General features: G+C 45.2%; 2 protein-coding genes across 3 annotated transcripts in view; both read left to right on the top strand.

Annotated features, from left to right (window-relative positions):
* The first annotated feature begins 2,702 nt into the window (after window positions 1–2,702).
* On the top strand, window positions 2,703–18,106 carry LOC134862720 (phosphofurin acidic cluster sorting protein 1-like). Of its 2 annotated transcripts, none has more exons than XR_010165541.1 (24): window positions 2,703–2,888; window positions 5,801–5,888; window positions 6,023–6,115; window positions 6,257–6,382; window positions 6,958–7,117; window positions 7,318–7,409; window positions 7,596–7,679; window positions 7,802–7,861; window positions 8,282–8,433; window positions 9,674–9,740; window positions 9,862–9,933; window positions 10,085–10,122; window positions 10,275–10,389; window positions 10,498–10,602; window positions 10,701–10,801; window positions 11,220–11,374; window positions 15,611–15,721; window positions 16,034–16,136; window positions 16,361–16,403; window positions 16,608–16,653; window positions 16,846–16,927; window positions 17,011–17,216; window positions 17,274–17,413; window positions 17,552–18,106. XR_010165541.1 is itself a non-coding variant. In XM_063880751.1 (24 exons), the coding sequence occupies exons 1-24, from the start codon at window positions 2,710–2,712 to the stop codon at window positions 17,662–17,664; spliced, it is 2,502 nt and encodes an 833-aa protein (XP_063736821.1). In that variant the 5' UTR covers window positions 2,703–2,709; the 3' UTR covers window positions 17,665–18,106. The 2 variants fall into 2 exon arrangements, 1 of the variants encoding a protein (XP_063736821.1); XM_063880751.1 differs by having other exon boundaries at window positions 17,303–17,413.
* A 377-nt stretch (window positions 18,107–18,483) lies between these two features.
* psen2 (presenilin 2) overlaps window positions 18,484–20,606 on the top strand; it is an 11,601-nt gene continuing 9,478 nt past the window's right edge. The window contains exons 1-3 of the mRNA XM_063880828.1: window positions 18,484–18,561; window positions 19,503–19,630; window positions 20,539–20,606. The exon at window positions 20,539–20,606 is cut by the window's right edge and continues 123 nt beyond it. Of these exons, the coding sequence (XP_063736898.1) occupies window positions 19,505–19,630; window positions 20,539–20,606 (194 nt within the window). The 5' untranslated portion in view covers window positions 18,484–18,561; window positions 19,503–19,504. The remainder of the gene's footprint in view (window positions 18,562–19,502; window positions 19,631–20,538) is intronic.

Here is a 20,606-nt window from a genome sequence, read left to right as displayed (position 1 = left end):
AGAGTACTTTCTACTTTCACTGGAGGAACATTTAGAATACTTTCACTGTGACAGAGTATTCCTACACTCTGGTACTTCTACTTTACTCAAGAACAAGATCTGAGTACTTCTACTTTACTCAAGTACAAGATCTGAGTACTTCTACTTTACTCAAGTACAAGATCTGAGTACTTCTACTTTACTCAAATACAAGATCTGAGTACTTCTACTTTACTCAAGTACAAGATCTGAGTACTTCTACTTTTACTCAAGTACAAGACCTGAGTACTTCTACTTTACTCAAGTACAAGACCTGAGTACTTCTACTTTACTCAAGTACAAGATCTGAGTACTTCTACTTTACTCAAGTACAAGATCTGAGTACTTCTACTTTACTCAAGTACAAGATCTGAGTACTTCTACTTTACTCAAGTACAAGACCTGAGTACTTCTACTTTACTGAAGTACAAGACCTGAGTACTTCTACTTTACTCAAGTACAAGACCAGAGTACTTCTACTTTACTCAAGTACAAGACCTGAGTACTTCTACTTTACTCAAGTACAAGATCTGAGTACTTCTACTTTACTGAAGTACAAGACCTGAGTACTTCTACTTTACTCAAGTACAAGACCAGAGTACTTCTACTTTACTCAAGTACAAGATCTGAGTACTTCTACTTTACTCAAGTACAAGATCTGAGTACTTCTACTTTACTCAAGTACAAGACCTGAGTACTTCTACTTTACTCAAGTACAAGACCTGAGTACTTCTACTTTACTCAAGTACAAGACCTGAGTACTTCTACTTTACTCAAGTACAAGACCTGAGTACTTCTACTTTACTCAAGTACAAGATCTGAGTACTTCTACTTTACTGAAGTACAAGACCTGAGTACTTCTACTTTACTCAAGTACAAGACCAGAGTACTTCTACTTTACTCAAGTACAAGATCTGAGTACTTCTACTTTACTCAAGTACAAGACCAGAGTACTTCTACTTTACTCAAGTACAAGACCTGAGTACTTCTACTTTACTCAAGTACAAGATCTGAGTACTTCTACTTTACTCAAGTACAAGATCTGAGTACTTCTACTTTACTCAAGTACAAGATCTGAGTACTTCTACTTTACTCAAGTACAAGACCAGAGTACTTCTACTTTACTCAAGTACAAGACCTGAGTACTTCTACTTTACTCAAGAACAAGATCTGAGTACTTCTACTTTACTCAAGACCAAGATCTGAGTACTTCGACTTTACTCAAGTTCAAGACCAGAGTACTTCTACTTTACTCAAGTACAAGACCAGAGTACTTCTACTTTACTCAAGTACAAGACCTGAGTACTTCTACTTTACTCAAGTACAAGATCTGAGTACTTCTACTTTACTCAAGTACAAGACCAGAGTACTTCTACTTTACTCAAGTACAAGACCTGAGTACTTCTACTTTACTCAAGTACAAGATCTGAGTACTTCTACTTTACTCAAGTACAAGATCTGAGTACTTCTACTTTACTCAAGTACAAGATCTGAGTACTTCTACTTTACTCAAGTACAAGATTTGAGTACTTCTACTTTACTCAAGAACAAGATCTGAGTACTTCTACTTTACTCAAGTACAAGATCTGAGTACTTCTACTTTACTCAAGTACAAGATCTGAGTACTTCTACTTTACTCAAGTACAAGATCTGAGTACTTCTACTTTACTCAAGTACAAGATTTGAGTACTTCTACTTTACTCAAGAACAAGATCTGAGTACTTCTACTTTACTCAAGTACAAGACCTGAGTACTTCTACTTTACTCAAGTACAAGACCTGAGTACTTCTACTTTACTCAAGTACAAGACCTGAGTACTTCTACTTTACTCAAGTCCAAGATCTGAGTACTTCTACTTTACTCAAGTACAAGATCTGAGTACTTCTACTTTACTCAAGTACAAGATCTGAGTACTTCGACTTTACTCAAGTACAAGACCTGAGTACTTGTACTTTACTCAAGAACAAGATCTGAGTACTTCTACTTTACTCAAGTACAAGATCTGAGTACTTCTACTTCAACTCAAGTACAAGACCTGAGTTCTCTCCCCCCCCCCATCCCTCTGTGTACTTCCCCCCCCCTCTGTGTACTTCTCCCCTCTTTTGAGTACTTCTCCCCCCTCTTGGGTACTTCTCCCGCTCTGTGTACTTCCCCCCCTGTGTACTTCTTGTCCTCTGTGTACTTCTCCCCCCTCTGTGTACTTCTACCCCCTCTTGAGTACTTCTCCCCCCTCTTGAGTACTTCTACCCCCTCTTGAGTACTTCTCCCCCCTCTGTGTACTTCTACCCCCTCTTGAGTACTTCTCCCCCCTCTTGAGTACTTCTCCCCCCTCTTGAGTACTTCTCCCCCCTCTGTGTACTTCTACCCCCCCTTGAGTACTTCTACCCCCTCTTGAGTACTTCTACCCCCTCTGTGTACTTCTACCCCCTCTTGAGTACTTCTCCCCCCTCTTGAGTACTTCTCCCCCCTCTTGAGTACTTCTCCCCCCTCTGTGTACTTCTCCCGCTCTGTGTACTTCCCCCCCTGTGTACTTCTACCCCCCTCTTGAGTACTTCTCCCCCCTCTTGAGTACTTCTCCCCCCTCTTGAGTACTTCTCCCTCCTGGTTTTCCTCTCTGACTCTGGCTCAGTGAGCCCCGCCCCGCTCTCGGCTGCTCGGTTTCACAGAGACCTGCCGCCGGGAGAGGGAACCATGGCAGCGGCAGCGGACAGAGACAGAGTCCGGAGCAGCGCTGCTCTCCCCCTGGGGACAGAACCGGTTCTCTGCGCGGGATCTGGAACTTCTGTCCCCGCGGAGCCAGACGCCCCGGTGCCGATGAACCTGTTCGCGACCTGGGAGATGGAGCGGTGCTCCCCGAGCTGCGTGCCCAGGTGAGAGGCTCTGATCCCGGGAGAGGAGGAGCTGCTGCCCAGTCAGGGAGCTCCATGTAGATGTATTTGGAATTATATCCGACATAATTAAGTAGGGACTTTTCAAGAATAAATTACAAGCATTTCAAATAAAATAATTACACATTCCAAGAATAAAAAAGGTCATTCTCAGCTTTATAAAATGTGATGAACTGAAAGACAACAGTCATGATAGAATTGTTATTGTGATAGAGACTATTGTTCTCAGTGCACTGTGTACCTGCCCAGGGGCTGCAGGTGGAGCCGGTCAATGTGTCATTTGTTAATAATCTCTATTTACTTTTTGAGATTATTTTATTTTATGGTCCTTATTTTATAAAGCCATAATAATTCAATTACAGTCAATTCAACAATGTCTAATAAATATTTTCTTCCCTGCTTTTTAAAATGTGCGTTTATACACCAAAGCAAATTCCTAAAATATAAAGACAATAAACCCAAGTGATGTTCTGAAAAAACAGAACATACTTGGTTCCCAGTAAAGAAGCACTGCATGTTCACAGTGTATGTCCCAGGCTCTGTATGTCTCTCCTGCTGCAGTCAGGTGAGCAGGTGTTAGCATGTATTAGCAGGTGTTAGCAGGCATTAGCTCCTCTCTGATCCTCTGCTAATGAGATCTCAGGAGGAGCAGCTCAACAGTCTCTGACATCATGAGCCCATGGCGTTCCATTCAGATTGTACTCTGAGAATAAAATCATGGTAGCATGTTATCCACAGGTGGAGCAGGAGCATAATATATACAGTTTATTTAAAGTGACACAAACAGCACAGAAGAGCTATTTTATCAAAGTGTTCTCCTCATGATTTGTGCAGAGACTCCTTCTGAAGGATGACCTATGGTGAGGTCTCAGAATTTCCAAGCAGGAAGGAGCTGGGATATCCCTCTTCCCAGTACAACTGGAATGCCCAACTAACTAACCTGCCAAAGAAACAGCTTTTAAGCTTTTTAATGAACTGTAATTAAGTAATACGTTTTCAGGCACGAAAGTAACTATTAATATTAACAGTATGAGATAAATGTATCCTGATAACTCATTTTTGGACATTTATAGCATCCTTTGGATCTGAGCAGTCTGACGGTGTTTCCTCTCTCAGGCTGTACAGTCTGACGGTGTTTCCTCTCTCAGGCTGTACAGTCTGACGGTGTTTCCTCTCAGGCTGTCAGTCTGACGGTGTTTCCTCTCAGGCTGTACAGTCTGACGGTGTTTCCTCTCAGGCTGTACAGTCTGACGGTGTTTCCTCTCTCAGGCTGTACAGTCTGACGGTGTTTCCTCTCAGGCTGTACAGTCTGACGGTGTTTCCTCTCTCAGGCTGTACAGTCTGACGGTGTTTCCTCTCAGGCTGTACAGTCTGACGGTGTTTCCTCTCAGGCTGTGCAGTCTGACGGTGTTTCCTCTCTCAGGCTGTACAGTCTGACGGTGTTTCCTCTCAGGCTGTACAGTCTGACGGTGTTTCCTCTCTCAGGCTGTGCAGTCTGACGGTGTTTCCTCTCAGGCTGTGCAGTCTGACGGTGTTTCCTCTCAGGCTGTACAGTCTGACGGTGTTTCCTCTCAGGCTGTGCAGTCTGACGGTGTTTCCTCTCAGGCTGTGCAGTCTGACGGTGTTTCCTCTCAGGCTGTGCAGTCTGACGGTGTTTCCTCTCAGGCTGTGCAGTCTGACGGTGTTTCCTCTCAGGCTGTACAGTCTGACGGTGTTTCCTCTCAGGCTGTGCAGTCTGACGGTGTTTCCTCTCAGGCTGTGCAGTCTGACGGTGTTTCCTCTCAGGCTGTGCAGTCTGACGGTGTTTCCTCTCAGGCTGTACAGTCTGACGGTGTTTCCTCTCTCAGGCTGTGCAGTCTGACGGTGTTTCCTCTCAGGCTGTGCAGTCTGACGGTGTTTCCTCTCTCAGGCTGTACAGTCTGACTGTGTTTCCTCTCAGGCTGTACAGTCTGACTGTGTTTCCTCTCAGGCTGTACAGTCTGACTGTGTTTCCTCTCAGGCTGTGCAGTCTGACGGTGTTTCCTCTCAGGCTGTACAGTCTGACTGTGTTTCCTCTCAGGCTGTACAGTCTGACGGTGTTTCCTCTCAGGCTGTACAGTCTGACGGTGTTTCCTCTCTCAGGCTGTGCAGTCTGACGGTGTTTCCTCTCAGGCTGTACAGTCTGACGGTGTTTCCTCTCAGGCTGTACAGTCTGACTGTGTTTCCTCTCAGGCTGTGCAGTCTGACGGTGTTTCCTCTCTCAGGCTGTACAGTCTGACGGTGTTTCCTCTCAGGCTGTGCAGTCTGACGGTGTTTCCTCTCTCAGGCTGTACAGTCTGACGGTGTTTCCTCTCAGGCTGTGCAGTCTGACGGTGTTTCCTCTCTCAGGCTGTGCAGTCTGATGGTGTTTCCTCTCAGGCTGTGCAGTCTGACGGTGTTTCCTCTCAGGCTGTACAGTCTGACTGTGTTTCCTCTCAGGCTGTGCAGTCTGACGGTGTTTCCTCTCTCAGGCTGTACAGTCTGACGGTGTTTCCTCTCAGGCTGTACAGTCTGACTGTGTTTCCTCTCTCAGGCTGTACAGTCTGACGGTGTTTCCTCTCAGGCTGTGCAGTCTGACGGTGTTTCCTCTCTCAGGCTGTACAGTCTGACGGTGTTTCCTCTCAGGCTGTACAGTCTGACGGTGTTTCCTCTCAGGCTGTGCAGTCTGACTGTGTTTCCTCTCAGGCTGTGCAGTCTGATGGTGTTTCCTCTCTCAGGCTGTGCAGTCTGACGGTGTTTCCTCTCTCAGGCTGTACAGTCTGACGGTGTTTCCTCCTCAGGCTGTACAGTCTGACGGTGTTTCCTCTCTCAGGTTGTACAGTCTGACGGTGTTTCCTCTCTCAGGCTGTGCAGTCTGACGGTGTTTCCTCTCTCAGGCTGTGCAGTCTGACGGTGACCCGGCTGATGGTGTTGAAGGAGTTGGACAGAGAGCTGAGCTCCGTTATCATCGCTGTGAAGATCCAGGTAAACATCTCTTGTCCTGTGGTCCTTTTATTTTGAAAATGACAGCCTGGGCGTCTACCCCTCTGATCATCAGTATATTTGGTCTTTTGGGCTGCATAGTGTTATAAAGACCTGATCCTGGTTCTGTCTCTCAGGGCTCGAAGCGGACTCTGAGATCCGGGGAATATCTGCTGCTTCCGGCTGACGGCCTGATGGAGGCGGAGCTGGAGCTCACCTTCACACTGCAGGTGCAAACATTTCAAGTTTTATTATAACACTTTCAGGTTAGTATAAAAGGGTTCGGTGCGTTCGCTCTCCTTGTGTCTCTTCGTATTCCTGCCCTGATGCACGGTGTGTGTGTTGGTGTGTGTATGCCTCTTGTGTATCAGTATCCTCACTTCCTGAAGCGCGATGTGAACCGCCTTCATGTGATGCTGCAGAGGAGGAAGAGGTACAAGAACCGCACCATGCTGGGCTACAAGACGCTGGCCGTGGGCGTCATCAACATGTCTGAGGTACGTCCCAATGTGCAGTAACTACCGGGAGGATCCGATCAAAGGTGCATCGTTATAACCGTTGGGAAGTTATCAGAGCAACAGGCTGAGCTACGTAACAGCGTGCAGGGAGAAACTCAGATTGTGAACCTCAAACTAAAACTTTAGTCACTGTTTTCACCACTTTAAATCAGAGGAGGGGACGCTGAAAACCTCCTGGACCATCGACAATGAAGACTTCAACTCCCATGATGCAGCTCTGCACAACCCACACATCAAAGCTTTAATGTTTTATTCAGAGGCCTCCATAATGACAGGTTTTAGGATGCAGATTTCATATTTTCACACCAGTCGAAACTCAGAGATTTAACTATTAACTTCAATACTGTATATCTTAGCGGGCCATAGTGGCTATTAGCGGAACTGCAGCTCCGTGGCAGAAGCTAACAGATGGTGTGTGTGTGTGTGTGTGTGTGTGTGTGTGTGTGTGTGTGTGTGTGTGTGTGTGTGTGTGTGTGTGTGTGTGTGTGTGTGTGTGTGTGTGTGTGTGTGTGTGTGTGTGTGTGTGTGTGTGTGTGTGTGTGTGTGTTGTGCAGGTGATGCAGCATCCGATGGACGGCGCCCACATCCTCGGTCTCCACGGGGACCTGAAGGACGCTCCAATGCGGGCGGCGCTCAGCGTGCACGCTCTCTGCAGCCAGCCAATCCAACGCGAGTACTTTTGCGGTCACCGCGGCAACAAGGGCAAGGCCTCAGGTAAAGAAGACGAACAGATACTTTCAATCAGGCCAGGAGGTAACATTAAAGTATGGAGACACAGTCTGGACCTTCTAAAGGTTTCCAGGAGCCTCTAAAGGTTTCCAGGGTCTGTGGAGTCAGGGAAAGGTCCAAATCCCTCTCAGAACTCTGATATTGTGTGCAGTACAGTTAACAGTGTCTTATCGCTTGTTGTGCAGATCGCTCTCCAGACATGGAGAACTACTCGGAGGACGATGAAGACACCTTCTCCTCTGAACAGGAAGGAAGTGACGACGCAGTCCCGCCTCAGGTGATTGACAGCTCATCACACCTGTCAGCGGAAGTTGAAACATCGATAAAAATCTTCTTCTTTAAGAGATTCCTTTATTTTGAAATGATAACATCCCTCCTCAGGCAGCTAGGTTTCTGAAAAGGCCATCGAACATCGACCGCAGAAAGATTGTCATCGTTTTTCCTGTTTCTTATCAAACCTCAGGACCTGTATGACGATGAGGAGGATTTCCAGGGAAAGTCGAAAAAGTCCTGCAGGAAAATGATCAGAACAACCTCCCTGACTCAGGTGTGGACCAATCAGAGCTGCTGTTTCACAGAGAAACAGAATGAGTGGATTTGTATAAGTTACCCATGTAATAATCTTCCCGTGCAGCACTGCGTCTCACCTTACTGCTTCCTGTCTTTCAGCAATCGATCTTCAAACAGAAGTTTGTGTCTCTGCTGAGGAGATTCAAAGCCACCGACGAGGTTCGTACTGAGTAAGACATCACAGCAACACAATATTCCACCTCCAGAAACCACAGTCCTATCACCGGGGCAGAGGGTAGCTGACCCGGTGGAGTTTTGAAAAGAACCAATTCAGGAGGACTGATCCAGTGAAGAGGATTGAAACACAATAAATGAACATTAAATATTAACAGAAAAATATAAAACTATTCATTATAAAATGATCAAATACAGAATAAGTAAAATACCCCCTAAAAGTTATTTAAAATAAATGTGAAAGTTAGTTAAATGTTTGACAGTCGACTGAGATGTTCTGAACTGTTGGCTAATTTGATTAGAATGAGACATTTGTTGTTACAGCAGCATGTAGACAAGGCAAATAAATAAATAAACTGTTAATATATACACATTTTAAATCTTGCAGTTGTTGACCCACTGCAGGTTCTGGATTCTGACCCCGTTGGGGGGGGTCCAGAGGCAGAGGAGGACCTGGACCAGCTGTACGACAGTCTGCAGGTTTACGACCCGAGTGACAGCGGGCCGGAGCTGGACGACAGCGACACCATCCTGAGCTCGCCCAAACCCAAACTCAGGTCCGTTTGCAGAAGCTTTTTAACATTTCACACCAGATGTTTCGTCATACATCTGAAGGTTCATCCAGAGAGGCTTAGTACAGCTATAGGGAGGCATTGTCGGCCGGTATCCTGCCCAAGGACACGGCCACAATAGCTAGGATTAGGGTTAGGGTTATGAGAACGGTGAAGGCTAGAGTTACGACTTTTGGTTTACGTGATGGTCACCTCCCCCCTTGGATGGATATCAAGTTTGGCGCGTTTATCCTCTTCCCTTGATGTAGCTACCATTGACTCCCATTATAGAAAAATAGGTAATTATACTCACATGTAACTGCCTACTGGGAATTGGTAGAGTGATGAAATTCGGTGTGTGTTATTGTCTCTTCACACTGCTTATGCGCACCAAGTTTGATGTTTCTAGCTGTCTCTTTTGATATAGCTGCCATTGACCTTCATTGTAAATGAATGAGGGTAAGCATTAGTGAATAAAGGTGATAACCAGAGTAAAAACTCCTCCTACAACTCTTGAACGATGATTGTTAGGTTGGTTTCAACATTTAACACCAAGGTATTTATTATTTATCTGACGCGTCATCAAGAGAGACTTATAAATCCTAAAAGGGTTCATTTCCGTCCGGTATCCTGCCCAAAGACACTGCCACAATAGCTAGGACTAGGTTTAGGGTTATGAGAACAGTGAGGGCTAAAGTCATGAAATTTGGTGTACGTGATTGTCACCTCCCTCCGTAAGTTTGGTGCCTCTAGCCTCTTCCCTTGATGTAGCTTCCATTGACTCCCAATACAGCAAAAAGTAATTATACTCACATAACTGCCTACTGGGAATTGGTAATTGGAAGTGGTAACATTTGGTTTCAAGGTTTTATTGGTCATATGCTGTGCATATACAGCGTATACAGCGTATATGCACAGCATATACAGCGTATATGTTGGCAATGAAAATCTTATGTCCCATGCTCCTCCAACAACTCAACATACATGGTGCAGATAAGATAAATAAAATAGTGCAAAAAGAGAGTGGTGGTGGGTAATGGGAAAAATCAAGCAGCAATATTATAAAAGGAAGGGAAGTAGCTTTAGTAAGAACAGTATTAAATTGTGGGTTTAAGTGTATTGGTTTGTGACCAGGTTGAAAACAATTAACCAGAAACCAAAGTCTGCAACAATTCATCTTGATCAGAGGAGCTTAAACACGCCTTTGATGATGTGGCTGGATAATGGTGTCAATATTTCTGATCAGGCCTTTCTTTGACGGAGTTCCTCATTCGAGCTCTCAGAGTGAGATCCAGACGCAGAAACAACAAACTGTGAGTAAAAACTGATCCACAACTTGTTCACCTGGAAGAGGGCTTTTACCACAGTACCCTGTAGTATTCCTACTGGTACATAAGTAAGGTATCTGAGTACTTCCTCATCTCTTGTTAACAGGAAGTGGAGATTTCTGCTACTCAGGGTCCCCGATTACCACCTGAGATAAGAGAAGAGAAGGAGGGCCCCGGGGTGAGTGTGTATGTGTGTACCAGAGACACACACACACACACACACACACACACACACACACACACACACACACACACACACACACACACACACACACACACACACACACACACATGCTAAAACCCACTAATTTTTCTTCTTTTCTGCACAGGAAGTTGAGGTTGAGCCCCTAAAACACATGTCAACAAGGTACACACACACACACACCTGTGCATATCAACAAGCTGCAGGGATGTCATATTTCTGTATTCAAAGTTAGCCGCCTTTAGCTTAGCGGTGGTGACGTGAAGAAATGTGACCATCATGGCGGGTTGACGGTGGAAAGTTTGTTTTGTTTTCAGTAAGACAGGAAGTCAGCTGTCTCGCCACTCTTGGGGAGCATCCATGAGGGACAGACAGAACACCAGCAGCATGGACAGTGAGACATCCACAGACTGCAGGATACCTCCTCCACAGGTGAGACAGACAGAAAGATAAACAGACAGAAAGACAGACAGACGGACAGAACAAGGAAGTTGTTCCAGAGAAAGGGAGTAGCCAAACGCTCTGATTTTCTCTCCTCAGGTTGCCAGGAAGTCGGTCCTGGATCAGCTGAACCACATCCTGTTCTCTGAGGACCGGATCCCTGACTCCATCATCCTGATCAACACCTCGGACTGGCAGGGGCAGGTCTGATGGCACTAGAGGAACATCTCACACACATCTGTATCAGTATTTTTATAGTATGATATTTCCATGAACCTGCATGATGTCCCCTCTCTGTTCAGTATCTGTCGGAGCTTCTCTTCGATCAGCCGATGGTCTGCACCGTGTCGGCCGCCGACGTTCAAGCCGCCTTCAGCGCCGTCCTCAGCCGGATCCAGAGATTGTAAGCCATTCAGTACTATTCCCATATAAACACCACTACAGCACGGTCACATGACTTCAAGTCACCACCGCTAAGCTAAAGGCGGCTAATGTTGGGTGTGATGACGTTTAGTCATCTCATTTAGACACTTGTTAGCAACCTCTGTTTTTAAATCCACCAGTGGGCTATTTACTGACGTGTGTTATGTGGTAGAACTAAACGTTAAACTCTCTTCAGTCATGTTAACCACAGACCTTATTCCAGGATAACAACCAAAAACGCATTCAGGAAACCATTGACCTCCTGACCAGGGGACAGGAAGTGAGGAAATGCTGACTTGTGACAGGGTTTAGGACTCATTCCACTGAGGTTGAATCGTGGAGCATTCTCCTGAGTAATATTTGAATATATTGTCATGTGATGTCCATGTGTCTTCCAGCTGTAACTGTAACTCGCAGACACCCCCTACCCTGAAGGTGGCGGTGGCCGGAGACCAGAGCTACCTGAGCACCGTCCTCTGCTGTTTCGTTGAGCAGATGGCCAGCAAGACGCCTGATTGGTTGAACTACGTCCGCTTCCTCATCATCCCCATCGGTACGTTCACAAGGGGCTTAAAGCGTATAAATGTTACACTCTTCCTGTCTGCTAAAGGGTCTGATGTTTTCATATCTGATATTGCATTACATATTCACACTGCTAACACACACTGCTAACAGACACTGCTAACAGACACTGCTAACAAGCCCAGCTAACAGACACTGCTAACAGACACAGCTAACAGATACAGCTAACAGATACAGCTAACAGACACAGCTAACAGATACAGCTAACAGACACAGATACAGCTAACAGACACAGATACAGCTAACAGATACAGCTAACAGATACAGCTAACAGACACTGCTAAAAAAGTACAGCTAACAGACACAGCTAACAAGCACAGCTAACAGACACAGCTAACAGACACAGCTAACAAGCACAGCTAACAGACACTGCTAACAGACACAGTTGTCCAGCACTGGCTCAGTCAGTAGGGGCTTGGACTGGGAATCGTAGGGTCGCCGGTTCAAGTCCCCAGACTTGAAATATGGAAAGTGGACTGCTACTTGGAGAGGTCCCAGTTCACCTCCTGGGCCCTGCAGTGGCCTTGAGCAAGACACCGGACACCTCCAATCCCCCCTCCCCATTGCTCCCCGGGCGCTGCACGGTAGCTGCCCACTGCTCCCAGTACTAGGATGGGTTAAATGCAGAGGACCAATTTCACTGTGTGTACTCTGCTGTGTGCATGTACAGTGGGGCAAAAAAGTATTTAGTCAGCCACCAATTGTGCAAGTTCTCCCATTTAAAAAGATGAGAGGCCTGTAATTTTTATCATAGGTACACTTCAACTATGAGAGACAGAATGGGAAAAAAAATCCAGGAAATCACATTGTAGGATTTTAATGAATTTATTTTCAAATGATTGTGGAAAATAAGTATTTGGTCAATAACAAAAGTTCATCTCAATACTTTGTTATATACCCTTTGTTGGCAATGACAGAGGTCAAACGTTTTCTGTAAGTCTTCACAAGGTTTTCACACTGTTGCTGGTATTTTGGCCCATTCCTCCATGCAGATCTCCTCTAAAGCAGTGATGTTTTGGGGCTGTCGCTGGGCAACACAGACTTTCAACTCCCTCCAAAGATTTTCTATGGGGTTGAGATCTGGAGACTGGCTAGGCCACTCCAGGACCTTGAAATGCTTCTTACGAAGCCACTCCTTCGTTGCCCTGGCGGTGTGTTTGGGATCATTGTCATGCTGAAAGACCCAGCCACGCTTCATCTTCTGTGCCCTTGCTGAAGGAAGGAGGTTTTCACTCAAAATCTCACGATACATGGCCCCATTCATTCTTTCCTTTCCACGGATCAGTCGTCCTGGTCCCTTTGCAGAAGAACAGCCCCAAAGCATGATGTTTCCACCCCCATGCTTCACAGTAGGTATGGTGTTCTTTGGATGCAACTCTGCATTCTTTCTCCTCCAAACACGACGAGTTGAGTTTTTACCAAAAAGTTCTATTTTGGTTTCATCTGACCATATGACATTCTCCCAATCCTCTTCTGGATCATCCAAATGCCCTCTAGGAAACTTCAGACGGGCCTGGACATGTACTGGCTTAAGCAGGGGGACACGTCTGGAACTGCAGGATTTAAGTCCCTGGCGGCGTAGTGTGTTACTGATGGTAGCCTCTGTTACTTTGGTCCCAGCTCTCTGCAGGTCATTCACTAGGTCCCCCCGTGTGGTTCTGGGATTTTTGCTCACCGTTCTTGTGATCATTTTGACCCCACGGGGTGAGATCTTGCGTGGAGCCCCAGATCGAGGGAGATTAGCAGTGGTCTTGTATGTCTTCCATTTTCTAATAATTGCTCCCACAGTTGATTTCTTCACACCAAGCTGCTTACCTATTGCAGATTCAGTTTTCCCAGTCTGGTGCAGGTCTACAATTTTGTCTCTGGTGTCCTTTGACAGCTCTTTGGTCTTGGCCATAGTGGAGTTTGGAGTATGACTGTTTGAGGTTGTGGACAGGTGTCTTTTATACTGATAACCAGTTCAAAAAGGTGCCATTAATACAGGTAACGAGTGGAGGACAGAGGAGCCTCTTAAAGAAGAAGTTACAGGTCTGTGAGAGCCAGAAATCTTGCTTGTTTGTAGGTGACCAAATACTTATTTAACCGAGGAATTTACAATGAATTCATTAAAAATCCTACAATGTGATTTCCTGGATTGTTTCCCCCATTCTGTCTCTCATAGTTGAGGTGTACCTATGATAACAATTACAGGCCTCTCTCATCTTTTTAAATGGGAGAACTTGCACAATTGGTGGCTGACTAAATACTTTTTTGCCCCACTGTATGTGACAATAAAGAGGGTTTCATCCTCCGATTCTTCTAACAGACACTGCTAACAGATACAGCTAACATACACTGCTAACAGATATAGCTAACAGACACTGCTAACAAACACAGCTAACAGATACAGCTAACAAACACTGCTAACAGATACAGCTAACAAATACGGCTAACAGACACTGCTAACATACACAGCTAACAGAAACTGCTAACAAGCACAGTTAACAGACACTGCTAACAGATATAGCTAACAAATACAGCTAACAGACACTGCTAACACACACAGCTAACAGAAACTGCTAACAAGCACAGTTAACAGACACTGCTAACAGATATAGCTAACAGACACTGCTAACAAACACAGCTAACAGATACAGCTAACAAATACGGCTAACAGACACTGCTAACAGACACTGCTAACAGACACAGCTAACATACACAGCTAACAGAAACTGCTAACAGACACTGCTAACAGATACAGCTAACAAATACGGCTAACAGACACTGCTAACATACACAGCTAACAGAAACTGCTAACAAGCACAGTTAACAGACACTGCTAACAGATATAGCTAACAGACACTGCTAACAAACACAGCTAACAGATACAGCTAACAAATACGGCTAACAGACACTGCTAACAGACACTGCTAACAGACACAGCTAACATACACAGCTAACATACACAGCTAACAGACACAGCTAACAGACACAGCTAACAAACACAGCTAACAAATACGGCTAGCAGACACTGCTAACATACACTAATAACAGACACTGCTAACCGACACAGCTAACAGACACAGCTAACAGACACAGCTAACAACAATGAATATCAGTTAGTAGGGCTATTAACATCGCCCTGGACTGGCCCCTAGTCTCAGGACCAGCCCATAGTCTCAGGTCTGACCCCTAGTCTCAGGTCTGACCCCAAGTCTCAGGACCAGCCCTTAGTCTCAGTTCTGACCCTAGTCTCAGAACCAGCTCCTAGTCTCAGGTCTGACCCTAGTCTCAGAACCAGCTCCTAGTCTCAGGTCTGACCCCTTGCTCAGGACCAGCTCCTATTCTCTGGATTAGCCCCTAGTCTCAGGACCAGCCCCTAGTCTCAGGTCTGAACCCTAGTCTCAGGTCTGACCCCCTAGTCTCAGGACCGGTCCCTAATCTCAGGTCTGACCCCCTAATCTCAGGTCTGACCCCTAGTCTCAGGACCAGCCCTTAGTCTCAGTTCTGACCCTAGTCTCTGGACCAGCTCCTAGTCTCAGGTCTGACCCCTAGTCTCAGGACCAGCCCTTAGTCTCAGTTCTGACCCTAGTCTCAGGACCAGCTCCTAGTCTCAGTTCTGACCCCTAGTCTCAGTTCTGACCCCTAATCTCAGGACCGGCCCCTAGTCTCAGATCTGACCCCTAATCTCAGGTCTGACCCCTAGTCTCAGGACCAGCCCTTAGTCTCAGTTCTGACCCTAGTCTCTGGACCAGCTCCTAGTCCCAGGTCTGACCCCTAGTCTCAGGACCAGCCCTTAGTCTCAGTTCTGACCCTAGTCTCAGGACCAGCTCCCTAGTCTCAGTTCTGACCCCTAGTCTCAGTTCTGACCCCTAATCTCAGGACCGGCCCCTAGTCTCAGATCTGACCCCTAATCTCAGGTCTGACCCCTAGTCTCAGGACCAGCCCTTAGTCTCAGTTCTGACCCTAGTCTCTGGACCAGCTCCTAGTCCCAGGTCTGACCCCTAGTCTCAGGACCAGCCCTTAGTCTCAGTTCTGACCCTAGTCTCAGGACCGGCCCCTAGTCTCAGATCTAACCCCTAGTCTCAGGAATGGCCCCTTGTATCAGGACCGGGCCCTACTCTCAGGACCGGACCCTATGCTCAGGAAATGCCTTGATGTTGAACTGTGCTGTATAGATACATTTCCCATGATGCTCCTTGTGTGTACCCCCCCACCCCCCCAGGAACCCACCCGCTGGCTAAATTCCTGGCGTCTCTGGACAGCAGGTTCAGCAGCCTGTTCATGGACCCGGACTGGAGGGATCTGTTTGGACGAGTGGAGTCTCCGGCTCTGGGTACGTCTGACCTCTGACCTTAGTGCCTCCGTCACATCCGAACTAACAGCTCCCCTCGGTCTGTCCTGGACTCTATCAGACCAACACCATCATAACAAAGAGCGGGATGTCCCTTTGGGTCACCTGATTGGTCGGCAGATTGGACTTTAATTTGATGCTAGAGAGGTCCTCTCTCGTCCAGGCTGTCACAGAAACATGAATAAGTGCTGGAGCTCGGTGGTGAGGCGCTGAGGGAGGGTCTGCTGAGGATGATGCTCTATGATACAGGCCCTGAATGCACCATCTGTCTAAAGCCTGCTCTGTGTTGGACAGATCCTGTGGGTGTAGCGGGACGAGTCTCTCAGTACCTGAGCGGAGCTGCTGTTTCTCACCTGTGTCCAATCTCTGAGGCCATGCTGACCTGCAAGCACAAGAGGTACCCACCTGTCAGAACCAGACCTCATTACAGCTGCACAGTGTGGACTGTCAAAGAAAGACATATGTACTTATATTAGCATGCTCGCCTCTTCAGAGTGAACCACAGCAGCCCCTGGTGGACACCAGAGGAATCGCAGTGAGACGCAGAGGAGAGGGTTTATGTTTGAGTTGTTCATATTTCACATTTGTGCTTATTGTTTGAGATCTGATTTTCTTCTGCAGCCCCGACAACGACTACTGTCAGAAGTTTGTTCCTTTCATCGGGGTGAGAGGAAATGTCACGAACAATCAGACCATAATTTTAAAACTGTGTGACCTTTAACATCTTAAGGAATAACTCCATTCATCGTGTGTGTGTGTGTGTGTGTGTGTGTGTGTGTGTGTGTGTGTGTGTGTGTGTGTGTGTGTGTGTGTGTGTGTGTGTGTGTGTGTGTGTGTGTGTGTGTGTGTGTGTGTGTGTGTGTGTCAGGTGGTGAAGGTCGGCATCGTGGAGCAGAACCTCCGCTCCATCTCCCGTACGCCTCGCCTGTCCTCCATCTATCTACTTGTTGTATTTAACGGATGATGATGCTTTCGTTTTTTTATCTTGAATTTTAGCTTCATTACTCTTTTATGGACAGAAGTACAAACATCACAATAACACAGAGCATTGGGTTGGTGGAGAAGTGGCATAGCAAAATAACTTATATTGTTGCCCCCCCACACAGTTGACTCTGGTGACATCATCCTGGGATCTCCTCCCACCCAATCAGGAGCTCCGATCACTCCTCCTCCCTCTCCCTCCACCAGGTACTTCCTGTGTAAACAACTCTCCTTTCAAAATAAAAGCCAGACAGACTACCTAACTCCTCTTCCTCCTCCTCTCGGTCCAGCTGCCTGGGGGAGGTGAAAGGGCTGCAGGTCGACTACTGGAGTCCGGGAGGAGGAGGGGTAGGAGGAGGAGGAGGGGGAGGACGGAGGGAGGTGGGGATGAAGAACACCCTGAAGAGTAACTTCCGCTGCCTGCAGGTGTCCAGGATCAGCGGGGGGGGGGAGCTGCTGAGCATGACGGTGGTGACCAGAGAGAAGAACAAGAAAGGTGAGGAAGAGGAGGGGGGTGAAGAAGATGGAGGTGATGATGAAGGTGATGATGAAGGTGTGTGTGTGTGTTTGTGTGTGTGTCAGTCATGTTCCTCAGCAAGAAGACGAGGGAGAGGGAGGCGGAGTCGAGGAGTCAGCTGATCGAAGGAATCAGTCGACTGATCTGCACCTCCAAACACCAGCACACACTGAGAGGTGCACACACACACACACACACACACACACACACACACACACACACACACACACACACACACACACACACACACACACACACACACACACACACACACACACACACACACACACACACTCACTTCCTGTCTGTCTCAGTCTCTGTAGACGGAGTTGAATGGAGCGGCGTCCGGTTCTTCCAGCTCGCCGCTCAGTGGCCGACGCACGTCAAACACTTTCCTGTGGGGGTGTTCGGATACAGCAAACCCTGACACACACACACACACACACACACCCACCAAACCCCCTTCAGGACCCTGACTCTGTTGCCTGTGATTGGTCACTTGGTCATGTTGTTTGTCGATAAAGCAGACTCAGTCTGTAGGGACTCTCGGGAGTCCCGATTGGACCAGCGACCCCAACTTCTGACTGGTGGTCAGAGAGGAAGACACCGGACCCCCAACTGTTACATGTGTGTAATATAATGTAAACACACTCATAGAGAGTGTATCTGAACATGCCACACATATTTATTCTTATTCTCATTCATCATGACCCGTTTCTCTCACCCTCTGTGGTGGAAAGGGTCAGAAATAAAGGATGCTGTTCCTGCTGATTTCCCTCACAGGACGTCCGTCAGGGTTTCTGTGTGCATTCGTAGGATAAGAATATTTTATTTAGTAATAAAAATGGTCAAAATAAAAGTTTAGAAAACATGTGACTGATTTTTTGAAGCTGGTCCAGACACACATTTATTAGCAATGATCACAGAAATAGATATATACAGGGAGTAAAAAAGAGAAATAACATATAATAAGACTTCTATGGATAAAGCAATAAAAATACTGTAAAAAACTATAGTACCAAACAAATGATCACTATAAACCAACATAGTGCAGTACACCTTGAACATCCTTTTAAATGTAATCTATTAATCTCTCCATTCTTTCATCCTTGTTTGAATATATGACATTTGCACTTATTATTCCTGTTATCATTTAAATTATATTATTGTTATATTTGTTTTCATTAAATAAATGAATAAACTGATTGGACGTTGAACCACCGCGTGATCCGGTGACGTGTTGCGTCATCACGTGCTCCGTGGTCAGCTGACTCTACTTCCGGGTCTTTGCTCGGTGTTTGTTGTGTTGCTGCGGAACTCCGAGGTAAATGCTTCTGTTTTTAAGGTGAAAATAAGAGTTTGAAGTTCAGTTTCTGAGGGTTGTTACCTCTGAAAGGACATGTAGGAGCAGGCCGGGGCTCAGAGGCGTTAGACCCGGGTGGGGGGGGGGGCGTTAAAAGAGTGGGTTTGATGGAGATTTCCTGTTTGCACGGAGGCTTGAGAGGGTTAATATCGACTGTCTGTCAGGGTCCTGCTCTGATCTCATCCAACAGGTGGATCTCAATCAGGTTCTGCTCTGCTCCCCCCGGGGGAAACGAGCTGCTTCATTTAGGGGTTCAATAAGATACTGTTAAACTAAATGTGGATGATTGATTGTGCTCATTATAATACAACAGTTACAGTGGTGTTAGTGTTACTGTATAGCCTGCAGTACTCTGATCACTGTGGATTAATATTGCTTTATTGAAATGTATTTGAGCAATACATATTATTAATAACCCTCAATATTACCACTCTACTGTATGTAATGTTATATGTGCTTTTGGACATGTTTTAATATTAAACGGTGCATTGTGTCTTATTTCTCTATGTTTATATAGTTACTGTATTTATTATAGATACAGTTGTACACAGAAAAACTGTTTTTTCTTCAACATAAAAATACAAACAACTCCGCTGTAAAATCAAATGTATTTAAGTTAAAATTCGTCGTCTTTTATTAAGTTGAAGACATGTCTGGCAGAAGATCAGTTTCTCTCCATAGGACAAGTGTGTGACTCGTATATTATAGGATGTTCTTTAATGAAACAGACAGAAGCAGCAGAGCTCCTGATCAGAGACCCGGCTCAGGTCCACAGCAGCTCTCTACACAAGCTGCTTCTGATCAGCTGACCGTCACGGGACCCCTCACAGCTGGGGGGGTCTTTACATGTGACTTGAATCTGGTGTTAAAAAGTCAAATGTGTGTGTGTGTGTGTTGAGCAGCCATGAACGTGTCAGACAGCGAGGAGGATTCGTACAACGAAAGGACGGCGCTGGTTGTGTCCGAAAGCCCCCCCCTCCCCTCCTACAGACCGGAGCCTGACCCCCCCAATGACTCCCCCACCAAGAGGGTAAGGGTCTACTTTCTATCACCAGAGAGCCAGAGACCTGGGGTTGATTCTGAGACGATCCAGCCCCCTCCATATCACCAGAGAGGGACCAGAACCAGAGACGTGGAGCCGGTCCAGAGACTAAATCAATTGTTTTATTTTATTTTGATTTATGTTATTATTATTATAATTATTATAATTATAATAATAATTATAATAATTATAATTATTATTATAATTATTATTATTATTATTATAATTATTATTATTATAATTATAATTATTATTATTATTATAATTATTATTATTATTATTATTATTATTATTAGTAGTATTATTATTATTATTATAATTATTATTATTATTATTATTATTATTATTAGTATTAGTATTATTAGTATTATTATTATTATTATTATTATTACTATTATTATTATTATTGTAATAATAATAACAATAATAATAACAATAATAATGTTGTTATTATTGTTATTATTATTATTTGATTTGATTTGTATCCCCTTTTTGTTCTTATATTAATTGTTATTATTCAATCACTGCTTTATTTGATATATAATGTATAATATCCTTTTATTTTATTTTTAATCCCATTTTTAATTTTTATTATAAACAAATATTGTAATTGAAATTATTTTTATTTATTATATAACTTTTATAGATGTTTTATTTATTCGTTTTTATTTACTTCCTTTTTTTCCCTAAAATGTTGTTATATTAGTTGTTTCTTTTATTATTTTGATTAAGTATTTTCTTCTCTGTTATTAGTATTATTAATTGATCACTAGGGTCCGGTCCTGATCAGCTGATGAGGGATCCAGTGGGGCTTGATGTTGAGTGTCTTTGGTAATGTTAGAACAGCTGTGAGTTTTTGTTAATGACTTCCTGTCTGTCGCCCCCTGCTGGTGAAGCCGGGGCTCAGCAGGAGGTCCGGTCCTCCTCAGGGGGTCTCGGAGGAGCTGGAGGACGAGGAGGAGCT

The sequence above is a fragment of the Eleginops maclovinus genome, chromosome 4, assembly GCF_036324505.1.
Source record: "Eleginops maclovinus isolate JMC-PN-2008 ecotype Puerto Natales chromosome 4, JC_Emac_rtc_rv5, whole genome shotgun sequence".
Classification (NCBI taxonomy): domain Eukaryota; kingdom Metazoa; phylum Chordata; class Actinopteri; order Perciformes; family Eleginopidae; genus Eleginops; species Eleginops maclovinus.
The sequence above is the reverse complement of the archived record's forward strand: the minus strand, read 5'-3'. Positions and strand labels throughout refer to the sequence as shown.

Coding starts and splice junctions, on each gene's coding strand:
- LOC134862720 (XM_063880751.1), top strand. CDS start 2,710: ATGGCAGCGGCAGCGGACAGAGACAGAGTCCGGAGCAGCGCTGCTCTC. Junction 9,934..10,084: donor AAGAGAAGGAGGGCCCCGGG/GTGAGTGTGTAT, acceptor TTTTCTGCACAG/GAAGTTGAGGTTGAGCCCCT. Junction 15,722..16,033: donor AGTGGAGTCTCCGGCTCTGG/GTACGTCTGACC, acceptor TGTGTTGGACAG/ATCCTGTGGGTGTAGCGGGA.